General features: G+C 40.6%; 1 protein-coding gene across 1 annotated transcript in view; it reads left to right on the plus strand.

The window, feature by feature from the left end:
* Positions 1 to 19545, plus strand: part of LOC119428850 (fibronectin type III domain-containing protein 4) — a 50290-nt gene extending 30745 nt beyond the window's left edge. The window contains exons 3-7 of the mRNA XM_037696542.1: positions 10683 to 10784; positions 12666 to 12768; positions 15856 to 15945; positions 16051 to 16217; positions 19456 to 19545. Of these exons, the coding sequence (XP_037552470.1) occupies positions 10683 to 10784; positions 12666 to 12768; positions 15856 to 15945; positions 16051 to 16217; positions 19456 to 19497 (504 nt within the window). The 3' untranslated portion in view covers positions 19498 to 19545. The remainder of the gene's footprint in view (positions 1 to 10682; positions 10785 to 12665; positions 12769 to 15855; positions 15946 to 16050; positions 16218 to 19455) is intronic.
* Positions 19546 to 20189: the final 644 nt, after the last annotated feature.

Below are 20189 nucleotides of genomic sequence, written 5' to 3' on the forward strand. Positions count from 1 at the left end.
TAATAATAAAAAAACAAATCTCCTGATTAAAATGTGTGCAGACCTTTCCAAGCTTCCAATTATCAAGAAAATGAATGGTTAGGATGACAAGTTCGCAGCTCTGCAGAGCCCGGCACAGAAGCTCAGCAACTTCTTGACTTTGTCATAAAATCAATTAAAAATGTTGGAACGTGTTGGAACGGACTCCTGCATTTGAGTTGTATACACCCTGAAGAGCGGCATCGGTTGTAGAAAACCTCACATCAGTGGAGATATTTACCCCATACAGTGTCAAGCATGGTGGGGGAGGGGTCATAATTTGAGTATTTGGAACCATGAACAAGCCTGTTTCTGAGCTGGACTGTGAGATGGTGATGGAGGTGGTCAGGATTTAATTTGTAAACTAATCAATGCCGGAACGCAAATAGCGAGCGAACCAGTGCAGAGGAGGGTCCTCCCCCAGAAAATTTTGAATCAAGTAGATGCGATTTCCTGCATTTTGGTGTTTTTTAATGGGGTTGTTAAACATCTATGTTTACCTACATTTGTAAACACTCGGCTTCTGTCAAGTATCTTCCCCCTACCTTAAGCTGTCATTTCTAACCCGAACCCAGAGCTCAGCCTGGATTAGGGCCGGGCTATAAAAATGTGCGAGCCGGGCCGGTGTTGGGCTTTTGATTGCATCAGTGGATGCGTGCAGCTGACGGTCCAATTATATAGCAACATGGTTTGCCATATATTCACCAGCCGCACGTGGCCATTTGACCACGCACTGAAAGAAGTAAAAAAAGTTCAGTTAAGCTTCAGATGGACTACTGCCAGCGATTCATCAACCCAAATGGACGCGCAGCCTCTGCACTCAGCGGACACTAGCGGCGGACGACCCAAACAGGCGAGATCCCAAAACAAACATCAGAACAGGGTCTGTGTCTGAATAATGCAGAATGCAGGAATAAGCAGGGATTTAATGTGCTTTGATGGCCATGAAAGGACAAACACCCCCTCAGCTCCAATCTTCTGCCCCCTTACTCAGCCGCATGTCTCTGCCGACTGTTAATAACTGTATAAGCAGTCAAAGCTTAATTAAAAATGTTGGGGGGGGTTTCGGGTTCTGACCTGTAAAACTGTTAATTTGTCGGGTCAGGTGGGGTTCGGAAATGACAGCTACGGGCTGGGGCCGGGTCGGGTTGTGATTTTTTTTGGGCCCGAATGCAACTCTACCCCCTCCCACTTACTTGACTGACTTTTCTCTCTTGCAAATGAGTCCTCGAGGCTCAGTGGGATTAACCTGTCTAAATAAAGATTGAATGAACGAATGATGGTTCTGAATCGACTCTTCTCCGCTGAATTTACTGTCCGACTCCATGTGAAACCTCCAGGCTCCTCCTCCGACTGTTCATTGCTGCTGCCTGGTTAGCTCAGCACTCACCCCCACCACTCTTTTAGGTGCGGAGATTTTTTTAAGGGTAGACGTGGAAATGCTTACTTGAAGGAGCAGCTCGTATGTGATATTAAGAAGCTTGTGTTTAAAATGAGTGTTTATGTAATTACTTTCAGTTTACATATCCAATATAAGTTTTATTAGTTCAAGGCAGTCATATTTGTTTATAACTTTAGAGTTACTGGATCCAAACAAACAGTTACCAGAACTTACCCTGTCAAAATAAGAGCTCCCGGATTCTGTTCCGGCAGGATCGGGCACAAATTAAGCACTGGAGGTGGTGAAGAAATGTCAAAAAATTTGATCCCTCTGTGTTTCTTCTAGGTCACTTGCTGGCATGGCACTCGTATCTTCATGGGGAGATGGAGACGAACGTTTTGCGCGTTAGCTTAGCGCTACGTTAGTGTCGGCAGTTGTTGGCACTAATGTAGCGGAGCGCTACGTAGCTTTTAAGCTAGCACGTCTGTATAGCGCGCTGCTAGCTTAGCGCTACATTACATCAGTGCCGACATTGAGTTGTGGATGAGTGAATGTCTTTTCAGTAGGGAGGCTCAGTTCTGTTGACAGGGCGGGGCATCCCTTGGATAACAGTAAAGGAAACGCTACCTCTGCCTTTTACTGGATGCAGACTGGTGTAACGACACCGCAGACACTAACGAGCCCCCACAGACTGAGTGTTGCTCCCTCCCCACGTCGAGTAGCGCTGAAGTTTCTGCCTCTCGAGTCCAGTCAAACACAATCCTGCACTGAAACTCCCAACCCTGCCTGCTGCCCACGTCTTGCTGAAAATAAAGTCCACACAGCGGCTGCTGTTCGTGTCAGAAGGGTCTGTCCGAGCTGCTCATTATTACGCTAACATCTACTGTTGTAGAAAGTTCTCTTCTGAGACGTCCATCTACCTGCTGCGACTGTGTGTAATTAAATCCTCCTCTTCATGGAAACACTCTCTGCTTCAAACCTTCACAGCTGGATTATAATACCCTGCAGAGCTGGAGGAGACAGGTGGGCCGATGCAGCTGCTGGCAGGTGGTGATAAGTTTCAGGAAAACGCTGCCGAGTTATAACCAGAGTTATTTTAAAGTCTGGGGAGCTCCAGGGCAATCAAAGTATAGATGGGAACAGATAAAGGCAGGTTGCTGCACAGAAAGTCATTTATAAGATTTTGACTTTTATAGAACGAGCTGATTAATGAGGGATCAAAACTGCTTTTACAGATATAATTTAACCATTTTTATTGTTTCATCTAAAGAAATGAGATAAAAACCATATGTTTAGACGGGATAAACCTAACGTTTAAACTGGTTTTGGTTTTTTTACAAGAGGTTTATCTCAATTTTAGATCAGGTTATGAAGATTTCTCTCAGAACAGCTCGATAAAGGGACAGGAAATGAGTTAAAATGCAGACAAAACAAACTTCAGAGAGCCTAAAAACTGTTAATTGTAATAATTTTAAATGGTGAAAAGCAAAATGTCTTGTACCAAAAACATTAAGTTGTACTTGCATTCTCTGTTCAATTCCCGTCTAGAAAAACCGTCCTCTCGAAAACTACAGTCACTGTTAAATCATTTAATGAAGTGCGACGTTGGCGTATCGTTTATTTTAAATAATTTATCTCGTTGTTGACATTTTGCTTCCCTCGTCATTTTAATTCCTGTCATATTAGAGGCATCAAACAGTGCCATATTCTGGTAAAGCCTCCACCGTGCTTTACTATAGGTAACCTGTAATCAAACATATGTGTTGAATTTCTAACCTGAACTGATTTATGTTCTTCGTTTTACTCTAAAAGGTTGTGTAAACCAGAACATCGAAGTCCTGCTTGGCTCAGTGTCTTTCACAATAAAAAAAAAAAAAGGTTAATTTGTGTCGGATAATGGAGCTACAGTCTTCCCGTCCATCACAGAACCGCCATCTTGAGTAATGGCTTCACGTTCATTCTGCTGATGCATCGCCTCCCTTGGTTTCCCGTCTCCTGCGATCCGTGCTGCTAACTCAGCTCGGCCCCTTTTTAATCATCTTTTACCACCTACGGTTACACAGACTCGGACATTATTCGAGCTCGGAGCGGGGGAGCCGTCTCCATTAGTGGGAACGATTTGGCTCGGGCTCGTCTCTACAGGAAGAACATCTGCAGCGAGGCCGAAACCTGCGTCGCCTCTGACTCAGAACCCACCGAACCTCGTGACAAAACACCAGACTGCGACCTAAAGTAACCTCAGGAAGCACTTGTGTAAAATCTTACAGGAATATTAATGGAGGAGGTTGAGCTGGTTGTTGGGCTCCTTTCTTCTTCTGTTACCCGTCGGGAGAAAAGCTTTTAGAAAAGGGCAAAGCTGCAGTTATCTAACAAACCTCTCTGTCAATCAAACGTGCTCTTTGTTCGCTCTGCTCTGGAAGCAAACACGACGGTCGGGTTTCCGGTTCTTTTCGCTCATCCAGGCTGCTTGATGGGATCGTTTCACGCAGAGCGTCTGTAACGAGCTCCGCCGTCTGTTTGCAAACGACGAGCTGCTTCGCTCGTCTGAAGCAGCTCCGAGTCCCACGGCGCCGGCTGCTGAGATCCACGCACAAACGGGAAGAAACCCAGTTTCCAAGACTCCCAGAGTTCCCGGTTGTTTTGGAGTTTTATTCCGATTCTGCTTCACAAATGTTTCTAGAGTTCGCACACACACACACACACAAAAAAAAAGGTCTGTTGCTCTTCTAAAAATAATTATGTAACCAAACTTTGTGTTTACCTGCAGACATGTAGGTCACATGTTAGATAACGCTACAACCAGTGGTGGGATGTAACTAAGTACAAATACTTTGTTACTGTACTTAAGTACATTTTTCATGTATCTGTACTTTACTTAAGTAGAGTTAAATGTGGTTACTTTATACTTTTACTTCACTACATTTTACATCAAGTATCTGTACTTTGTACTACACTACATTTCTATAATGTGTTGCATTACACGTTACATTCATGTTGCGGCTTTTTAATTTGTTTGTTACTTTGAAAGTAACTAATGATGAGAGGGGAGTTGGTCCATTGAATCACTGCAAAGTGTGCAGGTAACGTTAGGCCCCGCCTTCAAGAAGAGCTGGACCAATGACGTATATTCTAGTATATATGTCACTGAGCTGGGTGCACCCGCAGCACCGCTACACCCAAAATGTATTCCACCGCAAGAGAGTCAGCCAGAAGATATGCTCCACCCATGACCTTATTGACAGACTGCTCAGTACAGCAGGACAGATTCTCTCTCCCAAAAGAGCCAGATTGAACTCAAAAATCTTTGAAAACCAACTTCTTCTGAACTTGAACAAGAAATTCTTGCTGCAATATTAAAATGTGTCACTTCATGGATGTTAGGAGACAAGAGATGTCTCCAAATGGCTCGACACTCGGGTACAAGTTTTAAAAATGGTGTCAGGAAGTTAATATTGTTCACTATTGTCCCATTACAAGGTTGACTAGACAGTATTTTAACTAGAGTTGATGACAAACTGGAGCTGAAACGATCAGAGCCTGTTCCTTTTGTAGTGAACTTGACCTAAGGTCAAAACCCTTGACCTTAAGAACCTTGTGGGACAGAAACTGTCATTTCATTGATTTGAATCCAGAAATACAGGTTCACCCATCCTGAGACTTTCTTTCTTGAAAATTCAAGTGAAAGAACACTCTCTTTTCTATTATCATTACTATTTTACAAATGTTTGATAACCAAAGTGTTTTAGTTCAAACATTTTAGATGTTACAGTGAACTAATCAATTTTATTAACTGTAAAACAGTAACAATGATTTTTTAGTTGCTTATGCAAAGTAGAATTCATGTTAAGGCCTGTTACAGAGTAATTATGCATTTTCTGATTTCTGTCTTTGAATGAGCAGTGTACGTTTTCCAAGGTCGGGAGTCGAAGCAGACAAGTGTTGGAACAACTGTCTTGTTTTTAAATCCTCTCAGACGTAAACAGAGAAGTTGGCACCTGTTTCTCCAAACTCGCCCAAACATTTCTCTCGCCTGTCTGGGAAACATTTTCAATCTGTTCCATAACATTCTTGCTGGTTTCTGACTTTCCATAACACCTTACATCACAAAACACACCCCTGTCTGGTTGTTATTGACCAATCAGAAACTCCCAAATGAACCGGAAATAGAGCTCTTTAAAATGTCGGTACTTCCTAGTTCTCCCAGTGCTGTGAGGTGGCTGTTCTGTGAGTTGCTGTTGGGTCGCAGTTGCCGTTGGAGTCGGGCTGGAGAGTTTGCAGCTCCAGTCGTTTGGGAGAACAGAAGTCCAGCCATGATAAGGCTCTTCCGAGTTTGGGATTATAACATCTTCCACCTCGGAGTGGAACTTCTGAAGAACCCCACTCATGTGAAGTCCACCCGTTGAGGTGAACTGTTGTTGACGAAGTCCCGTCACCACTCCGGATATATCTCTGCCATCCTACGGAGACGCTGAAAGGTAGCGTTAACTGGAGCTCCTCTTCCGCTGATTCATCGTCAGAGAGGTAAATGAGTCTAGTCTACTACCGAGCGTACCGAGGAAAGCTGGGTCGGATGGAGGGTGTCGTCCTGTCAACACTTTTCACTCATACACACCACATTCTCCCTCATCCATCTTTCACTCCCACTAAACTTCATCTTTCCATCTTTAAAAATTCTTCTATCAAGTAGAAATCATTGACAGATATTTTTAGAAATGTCTGAAGCAAAGTTCTCAATCACCGCTGTGTGATTTGATGTCTGCTGTTCTGCTGAAAAGTGAAAACAATCGCCGTATTGTTTCTCACTACCTGTAAAGCTGATTAATTATGTTGTTATTTTCATATTTTGCCAAATTAATGTAAATGTTTGATGTTAAACTTTAATTCTGTAAATAAATGACCACATTCATTTTGATGGGTCAAAGATAAAAAACGTCTCGCGTTACATTTTATTAAATTCAATGCACGTTTATATTCAGTCCAGAAAAATGAAAGAATCCGTTTTAATTAGGTGAATATCTCAGGATATGTTCATCTACACTTTGTTAGTCGTGTCTAATGCTCCTTTTGTTCATCAGACAACTTTTACTTAAATGTGTTTACTGCAGTTAAAATGACACATTGGTTTGTGTTAAATAAAAACTTTCAAAGGTATAATCATTCCTTTTTCTTATTTTGATAAATGGCATTTAACTCTGCAGGTCATCCCTGAAATTCTGACACACAGAATCACAAATCCAAGTGTGAACTGTGTCACAGAGTAAACACAATAAAAACATGTATTATCTGCAGCATTTCCTGATGCATGCTCAATAATCCAGGTAGAAACATCTAAAAGAGTTAAATCTGGTCCTCTGGACATTCAAAAAACAAAACAAAGCAAAACTAAAAAAAAATGTAGAACCGTTTCGTCTTCCATCCGAAAGACTTCCTCAGTCTGAGGTGCTGTATTCAGCTCCGTCTTATAAATAGCACCTTCTCAGAGTGGATCAACCAGTTTTGCTGCTGACAACCAAAACCAGCTGATCACATGCTCAAGAAGGACCATCAGCCTAACAATGGATCATTAGCACACTGATGGCTGTTTACTATTCACAGGAGGCTAAGTGATACTAGCAATAACAGCATTGTAAGAAGTTGAACACTGAGGCCTCCACCCCTGTTGTAAAGAAAAAGAAGAAGAAAATAAATTGTCCATCGTTAAACGGGTGGAGGCCTCTGTTCAACTGAGCATGCATCAGGATGTCCCCCTCTTACAATGCTGTTATTGCTAGTATCACTCAGCCCCCTGTGAATAGTAAACAGCCATCAGTGTGCTAATGATCCATTGTTAGGCTGATGGTCCTTCTTGAGCATGTGAGCAGCTGGTTTTGGTTGTCAGCAGCAAACTGGTTGATCCACTCTGAGACGGTGCTATTTAAGAGACTGAGCTGAATACAGCACCTCAGACTGAGGAAGTCTTTCGGATGGAAGACGAAACATTTCTACTTTTTTTTTTGTTTTGCTTTGTTTTGTTTTTTTGAATGTCCAGAGGACCAGATTTAACTTCTATAGATATCTGCAGCATTGTTTATTAAAATGGCTCAACACTATTAATGTATTACAGAAAATATACACATGGTAGGCAGACAAAGATATGTAGACCATTGCATTATGTAATACATTCAGGGAGTACTTTTACTTTTAATACTTTTTTTAGTATTTTAAAAGCAAGCACTTATTTACTTTTACTTAAGTAAAAATGTTAATGTGGTGCTTCTACTTTTACTAGAGTACATTTGTGTTTGTTTATTTGTACTTTTACTTAAGTACAGTGTTTGAGTACTTTCTCCACCAGTGGCTACAACAAAACAAGACAACCTGCAAACACAGACAGATTTGGACGCATCCTTTAAGAAAACCCCACAAAGGTCACTGAAATAACTTAAAAATAACTCAAGTCAAACAAAAACAAATGTTTGGAAAATGAACAAATGAAAAGCAGTTGCTGATTTTTAAATTAAAAACCGAACGTTGGCCTGATGTCACGCTGCCAGAGGAGCAGAGCAAGCTTCCTGACAGACGCTCGTTTATTGACTTTTCCTCGGCTTTCTCTTCTGAACACATTTATTGGCTGCTGGCCAGATATTCAGCAATCTTTAGTTTAATTAAAAATAGGTTCATAAAGATTAACTGTGTGCTCACTGAGCACGCAGCTGTTTAAATGTCATAAAAACACGTTTTATTTAGTGTTAGCGCTTCGCAAGCTGGAAGTGTGATTTTATTCTGCTGACTGACATATTGGGACTTTACTGGACTGTGCAAAGCCCCTGACTTCTCCCTCGTTATTACCCAGTGATCTTAGTTTTTGCTCGTGTCTGTTAGCAAATTATCTCACGACCCACACGACGGATTTTAATGAAACTCTCAGAAAATGATTAATGAAGGAACTACTACAATTGTTTACCTTCTGGAGTTAATCCAAATAAAGATGGCTGCCACAGCTAATCAACATCCGTCAACGCATAAATGGCGACAACTTTGTCAATTTCACAGATGTTGAGCTAAAGCTTGGTTTGGTAGTAGCTGAGAGTGAATTGCAACACATAGTCTGAGCACGACATCTTACTAAATTGCCTGAGGTCATACAGTAACACTGTTTTCAACGTCTGAGCACGTCTCTCAACATGAGAAGATCTTAGCTTGAAGCTCACGCATGGAAGGTGGTGGGGGACATGCAATATTTCAAGGAATGCTGTGCCTTTACTGTGTGAATCACACTACTGCGATCCATTTTTCTTTCATATGTTTTACGGCGCGATTTTCGTCCCGCAGTTTTTAAGCTGTTTCAGCAAATGGTATATCAAAACGTTCAGCTCTTTAGCCTTTTCTGCCATGTTTTTTTTTTTCTCATGGAAAATGAATTGAGCTCATTTTACATCTTATAGATCTGTTTACTTACTGCTCCTTTCACATTTTGTTTTGCTTCTGCTTCTTTCAGCTTCCTTGAGAAAGTTTAAGCGTTTTTAGCTACTTTCAGCTAATTTCAGCTGTTTTGTGCTCTTTCAGATTCGTTCTGCTAACTAGAACATTTTTGTGCTTGTTTTACCTTCTTTCTACTAATTTCAGCTTGTGCTCCTTTCAGCTTATTTCTGCTAGTTTCAGTTATTTCAGCTGATATTTAGTCTTTTAGCTTTTCAGAATCAGAATAAGCTTTATTATCATTGCGCCGAGGTACAACGAGAACATGTACGTACAGTCGTCCGAAAGATGGACGTAGTGCACGAAGCTGCTACTATAAAAGTGCGGCCTTTCTTATTCTTGTTCAGATTAATATTTTTGCTTGGATGAGAAAAGGGAAGAAAAACATGAGGCGCTAATTCCACATTTTTTTCCACTAATTTAAACTTTTTCAGCCCAATTCAGCTTAAGGTAAAAGGCAGAAATTGGCTCAAAAAAAAAAAAAAAAAACGCTGAAAAGTAGCAAAAAAAGCTTAAAGAAGCTTAAATTGGTTTACCAATTTACTAATTTACCAATTTAGCTTATGGTAATAAGTCGGATTGGTAAATCGGTAAACTTTCTAGTAATTTAAGCTTCTTTCTGCCTTTTTAGCTACTTTTCTGCTGTTTTTTGCTAATGTCTGCTTTTTCAGATAATTTACACTTTTTGTGCTAATTTCTGCTTCTTTGGGCATAATTGGGTAAACATTTTCTTTCTGCTTTCTTCTGCTAATTTAAGCTTGTTCTACCTTTTCAGCTATAGCTTTTTAGCATTTTTAGCTCATTTCAGCTTTTTTCAGATAAACGCAAGTTTTTTGTTGTAACTTTTGCTACTTTCAGTCTAAATAACTTCTTTCTGCTAATTTCAGTTTGTTATGCTTCTTTCAGCTTTTTTCTACTAGTTTAAGCATTTTCTGCTGCTTTAGCTACTTATTTAGCTGTTTTTATGCAAATTTTAGCTTTTTCAGCTACTTCCACATTAATGGAGCTCATTTCAGCTCTTTCCACTTCCTTCTGGTGTTTTAAGCTTCTTCCTGCTTTTGTGGCTAGTTTTGAGCAATTTTTTTTCTAATTCCAGATTTTTTTTTTAAGCTAATTTCCTAATTTTTTAATCATTTCTGTTTATTTAAACCTAATTCATCAAATATGTTATTTCTGCTTTATTCAGCTAATTTAGGCTTGTTCTTCAATTTCAGCTCCTTTTCAGCATGTTGCAAGCTAATTCCAGCTGTTTTTCAGCAAGTTCTTATGCAATAAGCATTCACACTGCCTTTGTGCAGGAAATGCAATTTCTCTAGTTTTCTTATATTTTTCTATTTTCATGCAGCCAGTGTCTTACTATAAAGTTGTCCTGATCAGCTGTTCTGCAGGCTTCTAGCTGCTTTTTCACTCAGTTTCTGTTTTCTAGGTTTTCTTAAGCCTTTTCCCCGTTTCTTAAAAACATGATTGTATTTTATTTTATTTATATTTGGGTCTTTCTCTCTCAATAAAACCTTCCACATTGCAGGCGTTCTGTGTTGGACTGTGTGGCTGAGCTGCTGAAAGCATGATGCGTTCACTCAACCAGAAAAAAAGACGAAATTGGATTCCTGAGCTGTCTCATGTGCTCCTAGTCAGTGAGGCTGAAAATGGCCTGATTCCAGCCGATGCATATTTTATTAGAAACCCTAAACATCTTTTCAAATGAGGGTGATGTGTTAAACTTTGTTTAATTTTTGTTAGGTTTCCTGCATTTCTAAGAACTGAAGCTGTTCGTTACAGGATTTAAAACGTGTGTGCATTTGTTGCCTTTGTGTGTCGGCTCCAGAGGCAGGACGGTTTGATGCAGCGCTCCATCCGAGAGGTGAACACGTCCAGCCGCTGGTGTGTGCTCTGGGACCTGGACGAGGCCACTCACTACAGCGTCCAGGTGAAACGCACACCTGTCTCCACCTCCATGCGTCAATAGCAGATTAACGTAATGTTACATTCAATGTTGTGGTTAGAGTGGGGATTCATGATATTATCGGCATGGTATCGGTATCGGCCGATATTAGCGATACAATTAAATATCGGACATCGGCCATTCCATCAAAATTCATTCAACCTTTATAACTCACCGATATAAAAGGTGCTGATTATACATTTTTTATATGTATATATATATATATATATATATATATATATATATATATATATATATTCATGATATTATCGGCGAGCAGCATGGTGGTGCAACTGGTAGAGCTGCTGCCTCTCAGCGAGCAGGTCCCTGGTTCAAACCCCGATCTGGGGGCCTTTCTGGGTGGAGTTTGCATGTTCTCTCCGTGCATGCTTGGGTTTTCTCCGGGTACTCCAGTTTCCTCCCACAGACCAAAAACATGCATGTTAGGCTGATTGGTAACTCTAAATTGTCCCTAGGTGTGAGTGAGTGAGTGAATGGTTGTTTGTCTCGTTTGTCTCTATGTGGCCCTGTGATGGACTTGCGACCCGTCCAGGGTGTACCCCACCCCTCGCACAGTGATGGCTGGACATGGGCACCGGCGACCCCCGTGACCCAAAAGTGGAAAAAGCAGGTAAAAGATGATAATGGATGGATATTATCGGCATGGTATCGGTATTGGCCGATATTAGCGATAAAGGTAAATATCAGACATCCGCCATTCCATCAAAATACATCACCGAAATAAAAGGCGCTGTGTATGTAAATGTATATATATATATATGTGTGTGTATATATATATATATATATATATATATATATATATATATATATATATATATATATATTCACAGCACCTTTTATTTTATGATGTATTTTGATGGAATGGCCGATGTCTGATATTTAACTTTATCGCTAATATCGGCCGATACCATGCCGATATCATGAATATATATATATATATATATATATACATACACATACATACACGCGGTGCTGTTTTTGTATGACTATTCGATCATTGTGTTAGAGAGTAAATGTCATGAATAAATTTGACATTAAACATAATCCAAGTTGGAGTGTTGCATCATTTTCAGTCCCCTTTTTGACATCTGCATTTAGTAACGGACCAAACTGACAAAGACCATGCAGAATAATGGAGTATTTTAATTCCACAGCAGAGAAAGCTATGTAGTCTCTGTAAGTAGGTCTAGGGGAAAAATATCGGTATTGGTATCGGTTTCCGGCCAAATAAGATTTAACATATTGGTATCGGATATCAGCCAAAAATCCAATATCGTGCATCTCTAGTTTAGAGTCATATTTTTGAAAGTCTGTCCTCCGATGTTCAAAGTGACTCCATCATTCATCAGATTCATCACAGCTCAGCAGAGTGACACAGATTGTCCTTCAGCTGCAGGTTGAACACGTTTTGAAGTGTCATTGAGCAAAGCGCTGAATTGCCAGCTCAAAATCGAACCGCTGCCCTCTGAAAGGAGGCGAGAGGCGACAAACTGGTGAACTGACCTGAGGAGTCTGGAGTCATCGTGAAGGAGTGAGCAGAACGCTCCGACATCTTGAAACTCCTCTGTGGGCTTTAGAAACCAGAAATAAACCCTCTAACTTGTTTGTTTATGCTGATAATGTTGACTTGTTGGTTTGTTTAGCTGAGAACAGCTCATATCTAAACGCTCTATGTTGGACTGATGGAGCACCTGTGTCCTCCAGGACTCTGGACCCAAACCAAAACGCCTCTTGTCTGATTAATTTCATCTCCGGAGCCACTTTCACTCGTAACGTCAACATCTCTGGGTGTTGCTTGATGTGCAGCTGCAGCGGTGTCGGAACAAATATATTTCTCTCCTGCAGGTGCAGTCCGTCGGGCTTCACGGTGACAGCCAGCCCAGCCGTTCAGTCCACTTCAAAACTCTGGAGAGAACCGACCATTATCCAGCCGGAATCCTGGACCACCGTAAATAAACACAAACGCACTCAGGAACATTAAAAAATAAACGCTTATCAGAAATGTATACCCTGAAACAGTAAAATACCCTACGGATATTTGTCATAATGGAGACTTCAATCAAAACTTCAATCCACACTAAGATTTAAAAAGTGTCTTTGCTTTATTTATTGCAGTTTTTACCTATGATAATAATAAATAAGTTGCTAAAGTTGGAGTCAGTTTGGTCAAAAAGTATTCCGACATACAAATCGGGTCATAAATGTTGTTATTCAGATCAAATTTGCTGCAATAAATCAGTTGAATTTCTGTCGGACTCAAACTCGAGGTTTGTGACTTTGCAGCACCTTTAGCATCTCACAGAGCTAACCAGGTTTAGCTACCTGGTCGCAGACTGTGAGCGAGCATTCTGATTGGTTCAAATACTGCTGCTGCTGATTCTGTTCGTCCCAGAACAAAACTGGAATTAAACTAAAGAAATTGCATTTCCTGCGAAAATGCAGTGTGAATGCTTATTGCTGAAGAACTTGCTGAAAAACAGCTGAAATTAGCTTAAAAAAAAACATGCTGAAATCTAGCTAAAACTGAAGAACAAGCCAAAGTGAGCAGAAGAAAGCAGAAAGAACACATATTTTCTGAATTAGGTTTAAATGAGCAGAAATTAGCAAAAAGAAAAACAAACAAGGAAATTAGCTTAAAAAGCTGAAATTAGCAACAACAAAAAAATTGCTGAAAAGTAGCTGAAAAGGCAGAAGGAAGCTTAAACTACCAAAAGGAAGTGGAAAGATCTGAAAGAGCTAAAAAAAAAAAAAGTGGAATTACGTGAAAAAACTAAATTTAGCAGGAAAAATGGCTAGAACGTAGCTGAAATAGGAGAAAAGGCTGAAATGAGCATAACAAGCTGAAATTAGCAAAAAATAAGTTAATTAGGTTAAAAGTAATAAAAATTACCATGAAAAACTTGAATGCATCTTAAAACAGCTGAAATTAGCAAAAAATGCTAACAAAAAAAAAGTAGCTGAAAAGGTAGAACAAGCTTAAATTAGCAGAAGAAAGCAGAAAGAGCATGTTTACCTAGTTAGGCTTCATCCACCCATCATCTTCCGCTTATTCCGAAGTCAGGTCGCGGGGCAGCAGCTTGAGCAGGGAGGTCCAGACATCTCTTTCCACATCCACCTCTTCCAGCTCTTCTGGGAGGACTCTAAAGCGTTCCCAGGACAACCGAGAGACACAGTCTCTCCAGAGTGTCCTGGGTCTTCCCCGTGGTCTCCTCCCAGTTGAACATTCCTGAAGCACCTCCCTAAGGAGGCATCCAGGGAGCATCTTTACCAGATGTCCGAATCACGTAAACTGGCTCCTCTCGATGTGGAGGAGCAGCGGTTCTACTCTGAGTCTCTCCCGGATAAACTGAACTTCTCACCCTGTCGCTAAATTCAGTTCAATTGAGTTCAGCTACCCTGTGGAGGAAACTCATTTCAACCGCTTGTATCCGTGTTCTCATTCTTTCGGTCACTACCCAGAGCTTGTGACCGTAGGTGAGGGTAGGAGCGTAGACTGACCGGTAAACAGAGAGCCTTGCCTTACAGCTCAGCTCCCCCTTCACCACAACAGACCGGCACAGAGTACGCAATACTGCAGATGTTGCATCAATCTGTCAGTCTCACACTCCATTCTTCCCTCACTTGTCAACAAAACCCCGAGAGCCTAGTTAGGCTGAAAACGGAAAAAAATTAGCCAAAAAAAAGTGGAAATTATCTGAAAAATAGCTGAAATTAGCTAAAAAAAAAATAAAAATAAAACGTCTGAAAAGTAGCTAAAAAGGCAGAAAGAAGCTTAAATTACCAGAAGAAAGTGGAAAGAGCATAGTTTTGCTGAATTAGACTGAAAAACGTTGATATGAGTTTTAAAAAAAGTGTCATTATCTTAAAAAGCTTAAATTAACATAAAACAGCTGAAATAGTAGAAAAAGCTGAAACTTGCAGAAATAAGATGAAAGGAGCACAACCAGCTGAAATAGCAGAAAGAAGTTAGAAGATGCACAAAAATGTTTTAGTTAGCAGAAAGATCCTGAAAGAAGCACAAAACAACTGAAAGTAGCTGAAAAAAGTTTAAATTTGTACAAGGAAGCTGAAAGAAGCTGAAGCAGAACAAAATGTGAAAGCAGTAAAAGGTTGTAAACACATCTAAAGATTTGAAGGAGGTAAAATGAGCTCAATTCATTTTCGATGAGAAAAAAAAGTGGCAGAAAAGGCTAAATATTTCAAAAAGCTAAAGTTGCACCAACACTAATAGTCATAGCATCCTTCTCCTGAACGAGCTGAACGTTTTCGATTTATGATTTGTTATAAATAGCTTGAAAACTGCGGGATGAGAATTTTGCCGATAAACGTACAGAAGAAAAATGGATCACAATAGTGTGAATCTTCATAGACATTCACACTATTATGTGTAATTTAATACAATTTTAACTTTTTGTGGGCCTGATTGAACAAACCCATGGGCCAGATTTGTCCCAGGAGCCACCAGTTGACGGTTTACTGGAGTTTGTGATAAGCTCTAGATTTTTGCACAATTTATTAAGCAGTAAAAGTTGATTTTAATCCCAAAACATTAAAAGATGAAAACCCTTTCACCCCCTGAAAGAATGCACATCCCTACCACCGTTAATGACCCAACTTCAGATTATTTTACATTGAGAAATTGAATCGTTTTGGTAAAACCTTGAAAATATTTAATACAAGCCATGTAATATCCCTCAGACTATGCAACAGGGAAGACTCTCAGCTACTACCACTGCACATTTCAGCTCAATATCTGTAAAACAGACTGACTTTTGGCCATTGTTGTGTCGGCTAACGTTGATTAGCCGAGGCGAGCGGCTTGACTTAAAATAACTTCAGTCCATCTGGAAGTTTCTGAGATATTTTGCTGACGGACAGCGTTGGCTCCATACGTTTAATGGCAAAGTTCTTGCTCGGTCCGTTAGTCTTGGAGGCGAATGCTTATAAACATGAGAAGAATTTAATCCGAACGAGTTATTTCTGTTTTAAGGCACTTTTTCTTGCAGCTTAGGTAATTTTTCATGTTCGTCCACAGACGAGCCGGCGATGGAGGGTCTGGGGATGACTCCTCACCTGCAGACCGGAGAGCTGCTCATCATCACCACGGTGCTTCTGCTGTGGGCGGGTGAGTCTGCCCAGGTGTGAGCTTTAATGTCTGAGCCTTTCGCACGGGTTTTAACCCCCCACCCCCCCACCACCACCACCCCGCCTTTGCTTTTTGCGCCGCCAGCCGTCATCGCGCTCTTCTGCCGGCAGTACGACATCATCAAAGACAACGACTCCAACGGCGCCAAGGAGAAAGCCAAGAGGCCGCTGGTTCGAGCCTCCACCTCTTACTACAACGCCTCGGCCGGCAGCTCGCCGCTCTACCACAACGGAGCGGTCCGCAGCAGCAGGGTGAGTCAGAACCTCTTCCTCACCTCTATATTTCATGATGCTTTCAGGCCGACAGAACCGTTTTGTCCCCGGAGGAGCGTTTAGTCGCTGCATCCTGGTCTCCTAGCAACCACACCTGCTGCCATCAGAGCTAAATTTAAAACAGACTTTAGACTAGACCGCAGCACCCCCTACTGCACATGACCCGGTCCAGTTCTTTACAATTATTAAAAACACTGGAATGGCCGACCACAGCTCAATCTGGGCTAACGGGGGCTGCCATCTTAGTAGGTGCTACATGTCGTCTTTGGGTATACTGCCAGCATGAACAGCTGAGGAAAACTACTTAACTTAAATGTTTTACCAGTAATTAATTATTTTTAAGACTTGAACTTCAAAGTATCTGGTATAACAGTAAGCAGGGTACTGAAGGTCAGCATATACCAGGTAACTGGAAATAATTTATCAATGTTAGTGAGAAATCGTCATAAATAATAGCTAATAGTGTAACAAACCTAGTTTTACCATGCGTGGGTAAAATATAATGAGTCAGTGAATAGATGTATGTTTTATAGCAGGGGTTCGCAAACGTTTTGGGTTCAGGGACCTTTTACAAAGGAGAAAAAGTTTCAGGGACCCCCTCATAACCCTCATGATTATTAAATAATTTTCTTGAATTTGTCTCTTGAATGCACTGGAAATATTTGTGTAACATAAATACTTAAGACCTGTTCTTTAATAGTGTTAATACAATTGTTATACTTTTAAACATGGGGTATTTTTCATCCAAGACACACTTAATGAACAAAATTTTTAATTTCATCTTCCAAAAATTACAATTTTGAGAAAATTAGCAGCATCAAAAACCACTTTAAAACGTTACCTGTTCACATAATGAACATGAATGTGTTGCCACTTCTTCAAATTATTACTGAAAACTCTTCACATAAAACTGAACAGAATCATAACAACAGTAGTCAGACCAAGTAACAGAACTTAATTTGTAAACCGATCGATGCCGGAACGCAAATTGCGCGTGTGGGGGCGGGGTCTGGGGGTCCTCTCTCAGAAATTTTTGAATAAATTAGATGTGATTTCCTGCATTTTGATGCATTTTAACAGGTTGTTAAACATCTACGTGCTTGTAAAAAAAAAAAAAAAAGTCATTTTTGCGGACCCCCAGGCACCAGCTCGCAGACCCGGGGACCCCAGTTTGAGAACTACTGTCCTTAAATGTTTCAGAGTTATAAGGAAAAAGATAAGTTTGAGTAAAACTAACTGAGCTGGGATATTTTAGAACATCGTGTGACTTAAATAAAGATGACTTAAAACCATAATCTTGTCTAAAAACACGATTTTTCAATTGTTTTATTTGTGTATTCTTTAAGAATAAAAAAAAAAGAATAAAAATGCATATTTTGCTTCCAAAAGTCTATCAGAAAATTTGGAATAAATGAGTGAAATTGGCAGCATTAAAATATATATATATATATATATTATTTTACATTTGAGCTTTAAAGCGTACATCTTGGACAGCCTCAAAGGATTCTGCATCAGTAAAATAATTCCCAAATGTAAGCGGAGTCCGGGGAGAGTGATGGATTCAGAGACACCAGGTCAGAGAACGAAACGCAGAGAGACAACGAACTCTGTCAGGAGAATTTTCATAACCGATTGCCAAATTTATTTGTAAACGAAGGTGAGTAATATTTGTAATGACGAGTTTGAGTTACACCCAAACCATCATTTAATGACGTAGAAACCATGTTAAAGGATAAAAACAAGTCAAAGCTCTTACAAAATCACACATTTTGACAGATATTAAGGCTAAAACAGATTGATCACCACTTGCTCTTGTCAAGGGCGGACGCTTTCCCTCTCCCTCCTCTACTTTGCTTTTGCTCTGTCCTGTCTGTGAAACTGCTTCAGAGCCTCTCTCTACATATCTTTCGAACCATAATTTTTGCTATGGATCTGGTCAGTTGGTCTCTCAATGCAATTGATCAAATTTTCTCAATAAGACAAGCTTCAGGCGAGCCGACTTGCCCTGATGACACACACAGCTGGATATGTCATGGATTCCTGGGGCGAGTGGAAGGTGATGCGTCTATCTCTGCTGTCCATCAAGGATATTAAAGACGCATATATTTTTAATGATAACAGTTTTCCTGCTTTTTGGAATCTGCTGGTTCCTCGTTTATCAACAAACAAGGAAGTTGTCGGCAGCAAATTTGGCCCTGGTCAGGCTGCCTGCCTTATGTGATGGTTTGCTCCGTGCCTCGAGCACCCAGACTCAATTGCTTTGCGAACTGAACCGTAAATTGGATGTGATTTGTGAGAATCGCAGGCCACTTGCGGCCCCTAGGATTCGCTGGCAGGATGGATCAGATCTCGGGGAATACTCTCAGGCATGGACCAGCGGTGTGTCCACTTAATTTGGATGTTTCGGAATCTCCGTGAGGACCAGCAAAAACTCGAGGCAGATAGAGATCAGTAAATCAGCCTGTCTCCAAAACATCTGAATTCGGCTCCCCGCCAGCCTTCACAGTCCACCTTATTTCAATTCGACTGGATACCCTGTAAATTTGATGCTCTGCCCCCTCCCCTCTCCCACCGATGAAGTCTGCGGACCTATTAGAGGGACCTGGCTGAATAAACATTGTGTCATCATTTCTGGACTCTGGGATTCTCTCTGGCGCTGTCCTAGGTCGACCTCAGCACCCTTGAGAGTGTTTACGGATCTCACCAGAGGGAACTGGCTGATTATTCCATTCTTATCAGAACTCCTACAGTGTCTCTGGAGTGTCCTTGGACACGCTCACCACCCTTGTTGTCTCCCCTCCCCTGCAGGGTGTCTGCATCACTATGTGCTTATGTACAGGGTGTTTTTGTCAATTTCAGGCTATCTTTCCTCAGCCAAGGAATGAGAGTCTGTTCGGAATTTTTTTGCCTTCAAATCCTATACATGTTGTCACTTTCATTACTTTTCGTCTGTCCAAACATGTCTCACTTGTAAATGAGTCTTCGAGACTCTGTGTGATTTATCTGTATAAATAAAGGTTGAATGAATAAATGTTTCAGTTCTATAAGTTAATCTAAAAAAGTTAAAGAACCAGATTTGGACTGGATTTAACTTTTTTAGATTTTTCTACCTGGATTATTGAGCATGCATCAGAATATTCTATAAACTAAGTTTTATTCCAACTTCCTTCCTGAACTCTTTGACTTCCTGTTTGCGTCTCTTCTTCTTCTCTTGCAGCTGCACCGAGCCTCGTCCTCCATCAGCATCATCCGAGTCTAATCTGTGACTCGGAGCTCAGGACGAGTTTCAGGTGGATTATCGGGACAAGTCGGGGGGGGGGGGAGGTGTTACGGACCAGCTGCTGTTCCCGAGACACAATCTGTAATCTGTTGTAAAATATGCGAAAACTCCAGATTCATGAGGTGGTGCTGCCCTCTACTGGAGGAACCTGGAACTGATTTCTTCTCTGATGTCAAAAACATTTTCCAGCATGCCTCAAATTCATTCACTTTCACCCGACTGATGTCTACTGACTCTTCTTTTCATCTCTGCCCTATAATCCCTCATTTGACCCTGTTTTTAGGATGATTGTGTTGTTTCAGATCGATAAGGAAACGTTCGGTCCATCACCGTGGTTTGAAATCGTAGATGAATCCAAAGTGTTTGTGGTGAAGTTTACGTGTATTTTAGGTAAAAAGTCTTTAAACATGTGAGGTGGATTTTCACTGTAAATTTTTCATAAATTGTTTAATTAAATGAAGTTTTATCATCTTGTTGTTTGTCAGAACTTTCTAAGCTTTTTTGTGTTTTAACAACTGTTGAATTTCATTAGTTTGGAACGAGGGAAAAAGGGTGCTAGAAATGAAGCCTAAGAGAAACTTATCAGGAAAAAGCTAAATATTTCTACAAAAAGGGAACTTTTACTGAGCAAAAGCAGAAGCTAAATAGTTTATTATGTGAATGTTCATGAA

The sequence above is a fragment of the Nematolebias whitei genome, chromosome 23, assembly GCF_014905685.2.
Source record: "Nematolebias whitei isolate Nwh7 chromosome 23, NemWhi1, whole genome shotgun sequence".
In the NCBI taxonomy this organism is placed as follows: Eukaryota; Metazoa; Chordata; class Actinopteri; order Cyprinodontiformes; family Rivulidae; genus Nematolebias; species Nematolebias whitei.